The sequence below is a fragment of the Etheostoma spectabile genome, chromosome 23 (genome assembly GCF_008692095.1).
Source record: "Etheostoma spectabile isolate EspeVRDwgs_2016 chromosome 23, UIUC_Espe_1.0, whole genome shotgun sequence".
Classification (NCBI taxonomy): domain Eukaryota; kingdom Metazoa; phylum Chordata; class Actinopteri; order Perciformes; family Percidae; genus Etheostoma; species Etheostoma spectabile.
Genome location: NC_045755.1, coordinates 19,251,768 through 19,260,822, shown reverse-complemented (window position 1 = coordinate 19,260,822; position 9,055 = coordinate 19,251,768). Strand labels below are relative to the sequence as shown.

The window sequence follows — 9,055 nt, the reverse complement described above, 5'->3', positions numbered from 1 at the left end:
CCCCCCCCGCTAATTACGTGCACTGAAGTCTTATAAATTTAAGTAAGGTTAAATTAAAAAAATCGCAAATAGGAAGTTTGTTTTGTTAAACATTACAAATCTGAAATTACACTGACACCATAAAAACATAATGGAAAGTGCTTTTAACAAATAGAAATAGAAAATATATTTTTAAGAGTAGACTCTTTCTTTCTGTGACAAAAAATGTATTCTCCCATTTCAAAATAAAAAACTCCAACATCCCTTTTCCACCCTGCAGGAGAACATCTTACAGAAAGTTGTGATGACTGCCTTTGCAGACCGAACAGTCGTTACAATCGCAGTAAGTCTGTCCGTCTTTCATCCTGTTGATTTTGTTGTTGAAAGTTGAACCCGAGGTTCATTAGAAGCGTTGGACTACCTTTGGATTATCAACAAACTGCTAAATCACGGTTTGTTCAGTGCTGATGGATGCAGGAATGTGGCTCCTTTCCTTCGAGCTTCATGTGCATCCATTGCGTCATATTTTCCTCGAGCATGCCTTTCCGGCACGCTTTCCCTTTTCACGCTAAGTGATTTTCTTCACTGTATCTAATATAGTTAATTTTAATAGTCTTTGATGTGAAATCAGTCCTCTTTGCCTTAGCCTCTTTCACTTATTTGTTTTCCTTTTCTGTGATACTGTCTCGTCCTCTGGCTTTTGCTATCTCCCACCCACCTCCTATCCTTTTCCTTCTCAACTATTTCCCTTTCTTCTCTTTTATGTCTATACTTTCTACTTTCTTTTTTATTTGTCTTGCACATCTATTCCCCCTTCATCCTCACTTCTTCTCCCCTATTTGATTCATCTTGTTCTGTGTTTTCACTTTTCTGCCCTTCTACACTTTTTCTTTCTCTCCTATCCTCCTCTCTGCCCCCTCGGTCCTGACACCAGCACCGCGTGTCCTCCATCTTGGACGCCGAGCAGGTGTTGGTCTTCTCCTCGGGGATATTGGTGGAAAGTGACTCGGGTCCCAACTTGCTAGCGCAGGAGGATAGCCTCTTCAGTGTGTTAGTGAGGACTCACAAGTAGACCCGGATCGGCACAGACCACTTTGCTCTGCCTGGTTCTTCTCTCTTGCTTCCATTTTTTCCCACCTGTTCCTGAATTGTCTTCCTTTTCCTGGCTGAGTCAGAGCTGGAGTCTGGGTCTGCTGACGCCTTTCCGCCACTGACAGCCTGGTTGGTATCAAAATCAAAACTACTGCACGCTCTTTTCATAGACGTTTCATGGACATGAAGTGCAATTTGGCCAGACCCTGCAGTGTTGCAATCACTTTCCGTGTTATTAGGATTTAAAACAACCTTCAGTGCTTTCAGGACTCAGAGCATGTGAAAATTACCATCGCATCCATCATCATGCCAGTTGTTTGGGTTAAGGTGCAAGACCACGTTATAAATTGCTAACCCTCGTCCCAGCAGTGTAAACCAAAGCTGTTTTCTCAGAGGAACTCCGGGCAATGTCCGACTAATCCGGACCGGACGTTGTCCGGAGTTTCCCTTTCTCACACATGGTACACAACAGGAGATTGTCCGTGTCAGATGCATTCTCACAGGACATGACGCGGATTACACCTCATTCACGTAGCCCGTTCATAATGCCACGAATAGCTGCGTGTCTTGCCTGTTCCCTAAATGTGACTGACAACTTTTGTCAGCCCTGTCTGACAGAAGTTCCTGAATTGGGATGTCTCTCTAGTAAGACATTTACTACTACTAGCGTCTTTGTCTAAATCATCCTTTTTCTTCCCCTTTCGTGCAGCACAATGACCTGATCTGTTCACACATGGTCTTAATCCGACTTTACACAGACTTTGTACTAGGGAGCAGGAGAAGTCAGTTTAATTTCCGGTCCTACTGATTCAGTTGGCATTCCCCCATGTAGCTCCTCGGGGTAAAGCGTGGTTAATAGTCCTGGGGAAGGCTCACGCAGAGCTTTCGTTGCAGCCTACGTAAGTGGCCTGAAGTTTAGACTTGTGTGCATCGATCTCTTTAGCAGGGCCGACTAGGTGTGTGTGTCCTGGGGAGTGACTGGTAGAGCAAGTGAGATAGTGACAGCGATTAGCTTTGGAGCAAGTAGCGACTGTAGAGTCATAGTGAGAGAAACTGTGCTTTCTGTCCACGGTGGGGAATCTCTAGCAGGGAAAAATAAAGCCTCTTCTTGATTTCAGTTAATGGAGTGAAGAATGTTAATGGAGAAGGAGAATCAGGAAATGAGTCGGGGAGAATGCGACGTGCATCGCCATGACATTTAGTTATATTTTTCAAATGGTGCCCATCAGGCTTCGAAGTAGGGTCTGTATCTCCACGTACCCACAGTACGTAGCCACGGCGTCGATTTTAGATTAGATAAGTTTGGGGTTGCAGCGCATTTTTGAAAGGGGCTTTAACCTCAAATCTCATATCTCAAGTCTCATGAAGCATGAAGGGTATCATCTGCAAACAAACATCCCATCCTAATATCATTTATTTGGACAGTTTTTTGACCTCTAATTACTCTGTGTCAGTCTTTATTTTAATTGCAGCCTATTTAGGAGGCAGCTTCAGTAAGCACTAGCTATATGACACACCTTTATAACGTCTATGTTTAAAAGGCACTCTCTACGAAGTCATTACATTTGATCCTTTGTTGTTTTTATTTTGGAACTTTAAAAATATGCATAGAACCACTGAAAACCACCAACATCCAATCAATGAACAAGGCTTTAAGATTTGAAGAATCAACTCTTAACTGTAATATGTAACACTTTCCCAGAACCTAACTGGCATCATTTGTGTTTCCAGCACCGCGTCCACACCATCCTAACCGCCGATCTGGTCATCGTGATGAAGCGAGGAAACATTTTGGAGTACGACAAACCCGAGACTCTTTTGGAGCAGGAGGACGGGATGTTCGCTTCCTTCGTCAGGGCTGACATGTAGACACGAGAAGTCAGTCAGCCGACGCCGTCAACTGATCAGTTGGTTGGATCTGCTTCTTCTAGTTGTTTTCTTAATGAGGCGGACAGAGCTCTGTGACACTGCAACACTCCAGTGAAGCCAATAACGTGTGTCTTTAACGAGCAACTTCTCTGTGTATTTAACTGAAAAACACCATCCAGAAACACTAATGATCACCGGATGATATACATATTTGAAAAATTGTACTTGAATCATTCAGTCACTCAGCCATTTAAAATACTTTTTTTCATCTTTTTTTAAAAAACATTTAGAAACACCATATATATTTCAAATGATGAACCAATTACTGAGTCTATCAATCCCTTGATCCACTTATTAGAATGTAAATTAGCAACTATGATGTTTTTATTTCAGGCGTTTCAAGGCAGTAGAAAGTGCAGAGTTTAGAATAAATCACTGGATCTGCATGGACTCGGTCATTTCTACTGAAGAGTTGTTTATCGGATATAGATTTAGCTGTTTAGGTTATTGTAAGGATCATTTCACATGGATAGAATTTCAAAAGCCTTAAATAAGTATTTGTTACATTTATTTTAAACATATGCAAAACACGTATCAGTTTTATTCTTTGTATTATGCAATAATAAGTAAGGGAGAAATTTGTATTTAAAATCCTCCTTTTTTCTTTTTTTAAATATCTGAATGTTGGCTTTGGCCAGTTGTTCCTGTGCTCTGCGTGCATGAATGCATCGTGCAATCCCTTTACAGGACTTTAATAACACCAGGGTTCAACGCTGAGGTTTTTTTTCACTTGTCCGGTTCATTTTTACTGGCTCCTAAAGAAATGTCAAAAGCGTTGAAAAAAAGCATCAAAAAGCATCAAAGAAATATCAAACGATAAAGTAATTTGTGATACAGTGATGCCCTAACAGACAAGTGGGTTGTTACGTTGTTACATTCACTTGCCCGGCATGGGGTTTTATTAGCCCCGGGCCATCGGACAACCCTTATTGTTGAACCCTGAATGCTATCTTTTATTTTAGAACCTGGTGTAATAGTGCTGCAGTTGTTTTACGTTTATTTCTGTCATAGAAGAAATACTGATAGAGACACTCAGGAATCAGTTTTTATAAACCTTTTATTGCCTCCGAGTGTCCTGGCAGATATGTATTTCCCCGAGGCTGCGGTCACGTCATGTCAGAAGTTGCAGAAGAACTGGATGATGTCCCTTAACTACAACTTTTGGATTGTAAAATGAATTGTTGTGGCCATTCTTCTCCTGAACGAGTGTCACAAAGAAAGTCAACATCCACTGATTTGCTGCTATTTTTGGAGTATGCTTTGAAAACACTTCTGCAGTTTGTGACGCCCAAAGTGACACCAGACTTCACGATGTCTTCGTCCTTCTTGGTGTTTCCCACCAGGAGGTCGATCTGTGTGTCTTTTCCCAAGTTTGTCGTTTCTAGAACAAGATCAGCAGACGTCTTTGATGCAGCAGCAAAGCTGCCACAATCAGAAGGAACATCATGAGCGTGTGTGGCCAGTCGGTGTAAAGAGGGAAGAAACGTACCAAAAAAACCAATCCAACATTTGCTTTTTCACACAGACAAAATGCTTGATTTGAACTTCCTTAAGATTTGATGTAATTCCATTCAGTTTATATATGAAAAGGAGGCAGTGGAAAAGAAAAAGAAGGCAACAGAAGCTGAACATGGCACAAGACAAGACACAGCACAGAAGCAAAAAGATTAGATCAACTTTATTACAATGTTTTTTAACTTTATTACATTTAGAAAAAGCACAACCCAAACTGACTCTTTATCAGGTACAGAGTTAGCGAAGTGACTCACAAAACTCTTGATTTGAAATCATTAATTTTCAGGATGAATCTGTCTAGAGTTAAACTTGTCAAAGTTGGTTAGATTTGTGCATTTATACAACTTTGCGAGCGACGACAGCAGCAACGTACCGTGTCCATTTAACCAAAATTATAAGGTTTAATTGGGATTTTGGAATTGTTGAAACCGATGTTTTTTTTGCCACTTTTTTGTCGCCTTTTTCATGTTTGTTTTTTTGGACATTTTTACGCTTTTTCAAACATTTGACACCTTTCGACGTTTGTTTAAGTTTTTTTTTTTTTTCTTTTTTCAACAAATGTTTTTAATGTTTTTGTTGCTTTAAAAAAAAATACATGCATGAATGCTTCGAGACCTCCCTAGATTGTTGGACATCTCTACCTACACTAGTACAAACACTGTAGGGTGTCGCGGCTCAGGCTGAAGCCCGTGAACCCGCTGTCTGTCTGCGGTCATGCTATGCTGAACTTATTATCCTCGGGGACAATAGACGCCCAACATGAGCTCCCATTGGCTGCAGAGATGTGGACTGATAAGGCTTTCTGAAATACTGAGTTGCAGTTGAAACTGTCTGAAAAGATTCAGAATCCAACGATACAAAGTTCTCAAACGTAAATCTGCATTAAAGAATATTTCTAATCCTGACAATGAATCAGAAGTAGATTCAAATGTATCCACAGAGAACCTGACCAAGCGTCCGTACTTTAGGCAGAATAGAGCTCAACAGTCCCGCCCCTCATCCGAGAGACCTTGGGATCTAAATTTCCCATTCATTTCTCCCATTGACATCTGGAAAATTCTGGATATAAAGAGTTTTAGACCATGCCTTAGGCTAACCAGCTACCACGTGAATCATGAACATACAACATATCATTTTTAGTGAAAAAACGAACAGAAAATCCCAAAAAGTCAAAGGGGTACAAGACTGTACATATTTTCATTATCGAACGAAGGAACTACTCATCCCATAAACCACTGCGCCCCACTGAATTGAGGAAGCTTTTTGTTCAGCTAACAGCTAATTTGGCTAACCGCTAAGTGAGACCGCATATAATAACTTTTAAAGAACTTCAAAATAAAACCTGAAAATAACTGTTAAAATATATATAACAGCTGTTAACGTCAGCTATAGCTTGCTTACCCTGTGTTTAGTTTGAGTAAACATTATTTAAGACTGAATGAAGCTGTCAGCTAGCCGTTAGCCGAATGAGCTGTTAGCTAAACCAACGTTCGCTAGCTAACAGCAGAAGCATGGGAACCGATGGTCATTCGTGCAATGTCATAAATCCTCGTAAAACAGGATTTATATCTGGCGCATGTGCACAGATCGGGTACCAACAGCTCCCCCTCCTCACCAACATGAGTTCCACCAATCAGAGGCATCATTGTGGGATTGTTCAGGATTGTTGGTAATGAAGTACTTATCAAAGACAAAGACAAAGACATTGCGAATAACAGACATTTATCTCAAAACAAGGTTGGTGCTCCATGAATTTACAGTCTCTTAGTCATGTGGTAGCTGGTTTTAAGTCTACCATAGATGGGTAAGATTTTATGGCTTGTACTCCAATTGTCAATGGAGAAATTGCTTTGTATTTTACTTCCGGAACCTGCTATGGGCGGGACTGTTGAGCTCTATAATGGACTTCTATATATAATATAATAATTTGACTCACTGGATTTAGATTTTGGGTATACGCAATTTGGCTGCGTATTTCACGAGGCATCCTCCTCCCCTTTCACTATCTGCGTTTTACTGTTTTCAAAATCCCCGTCACTACGGGAAACAACGAAAACAACTTCAGAGCTAGCAATGTGCACGTTGAAAATGGCAAGTTTGACGAAGATTTAGGTCCTGCAAAGAAACTGGCCTGCTGGGTTCTTTCGGTGAACGATTGTAAAGATAAAGTTTTTTTATATATATATATATATATACACACACACACACACACACACACACACACACACCACACACACACACACACACACACACACACATTTCATGTTCATAGACATGTTTTCAGCCTGTTGATGTTGCAGTTTTCCTAGAATCACTCGTCCTGTCTCTGAGGGAGCGGTGCTATTGTCCCTTTTTGTATTATTGGGATTTATTATACTCACTTTTAAATAAGATTCAAAATGGCATTGTACTGTACAGTCTAAATGCCAAATAGATTCTTTTGCAAGAATATCAGTATTTGTTGTTTTATTTTATTTTTTTGAGACATTCATCTCAAGAAGTTGCCACTTAACACAAACTCATTCTTTAACGCGTGTTTTCACCCGAATGTCTTCTGTCTCTGCAGTTACTTCTCCTCCTCCTCCTCCATCTTCTATCTTTAAGGGTAATATCATTGTTTTCAACCTGGACCTTATGTTCCTATGTTTCTGTGTATAGTTGACTGATAGGAACAACAAGCTTTATAATTGGTCCAGTACTGAGAACACTGTAACCGGCAGCCATGAACCGGGCTGTAATGTAACCCTGTGGGGCAAATGAGCATCGTCAGGAGGTTTACTAAAAGTGCTGTTTTTCCCACTTACAGGCTCAGATTGTTATCAAGTATTATTACTAAGTGTCTGACAACATAATGGAAAGGATCCCTTCAGAGATAGGCCTTTAAAACCTCTTTGAGACCTTTCTGGTTAACCTGAAACCGCTGAGATCGCTAGCGCCAAACCCACCAGACTCCATTAAAGAAAAACATTACTTTTAGTCTGTACAGAGCCAACATATTTTCACATGTAAATCGGTAAACTGTTTATTTTAACCAAAACTAGAGTTATGATGGTTAGAAAAGTGGAAAGACGACCAAAAACGGCTTTTAATAGTTTTTATTTTGTTTCTGTCGACTTTGAATGACGATGCTTAAATGACCGTTTGTTCACATGGAGTCTGGTAGCTTTAGCAAACGCAATTGTGGGGAAGTTTTCATGTTCAAAAAAAAAAAAAAGGATCTTACTCTTTAAGAGAAAAGTCCTTTCCATAATGTTGTCAGACACTTAGATTAGTAATCTGAGCCTGTCAGTGGCAAAACAAGTACTTTGTGAAGGTAAATACAAGATGGACAATTTAATTCAATTCAGTTTTCTGTAGAATATCAACAGTTATCTAGAGACACTTTACAGATAGAATAGGTCTAGACCTCACTCTATAATTTACAAAGAGCCAACAATTACAGTAATTCCATATACATTGTTTTTGTGATCAAATCTTTTTTTTATATTCAAGAATTAACAGATTCAAAAGTTACAAACAACACACTGAGACATGGAATGCGTCCCAGAGCCAAAAAACACAGAGATGAAAGCTGGGAGGCACTGAGACAAAACAACACATGAAGAAACCGACACACACAAACACATACACAAACACACACAGACCGACACAAGACGAGGGACCAATCGCGTACGCAGGTCAAGGAGTCAGCGATTTTTCACCAAGTGTCTAAGGTTCCTGGTGCTCCATGGATGGGGCTGCTGAAAGTCCCATGTACATGACATCCAAAAAGGAAAGGGACCATGTACGCATAGACAGGTCATGTGGTGGTTTCCAACTGGTTGCAATCATTTTATTTTATTTATGTAAGTCAGTAATTCTGTATTAACTAACATTTGCCCTGTTACCATTGTAGCTTGTTTCACCGCTGCCGACTGAAACGATCTCGCTTAATACTGGACCCATGTCAAAGATTGTTGTTCAGACACAAAAACAGTGAGATAAAATAGTGAGATTGTGTGTGTGTGTGTGTGTGTCTGTGTGTGTGTCTCTGTCTATGTGTGTGTGTGTGGGGGGGGGACTTGAGGACTTGAGCTGACAGACCCCTGCCTCGTAAATTCTTTGCAACCCATACCATAATTTTTCTTTGAGACAACGTTGGTGCAAAGACAGACAAACAGATGCAAAGACACTTCACTTACTAGTAAACCGTGTTAGGACACAGAGGAGACAGTTTTAACGATTTTAATGAATACATTTGTCAGTATAATTGTTTCATGTTACAGTTTTTTTGTACATTTTAAAGTGACCTAATGTTTCATAATTCATATACAGCACACACGTGGGTTGATTTAGGGTTGACTGTCTACATGCATGTAACACAGAGTGAACATTACTCCCACATATTATCAGACTGCTCTCATAAATGCACAATTGACTGTTAAACCTGCACATTTGCAGGTTTTTTTTAATCTAAATGTATGTAAAGGACTATACATTCTGTACAGTTTATCCACAACGTTTTTAAACCCATCGCAAATTATTGTGTGTGCCTATCTTC

At 40.0% G+C, this 9,055-nt stretch overlaps 1 protein-coding gene across 1 annotated transcript in view; it reads left to right on the top strand.

Moving 5' to 3' along the window:
• abcc9 (ATP-binding cassette, sub-family C (CFTR/MRP), member 9) overlaps positions 1-5,675 on the top strand; it is a 66,500-nt gene extending 60,825 nt beyond the window's left edge. Inside the window, 2 exon segments of the mRNA XM_032505239.1 lie at positions 260-322; positions 2,803-5,675. Of these exon segments, the coding sequence (XP_032361130.1) occupies positions 260-322; positions 2,803-2,940 (201 nt within the window). The 3' untranslated portion in view covers positions 2,941-5,675.
• The last annotated feature ends 3,380 nt before the right edge of the window (positions 5,676-9,055 follow it).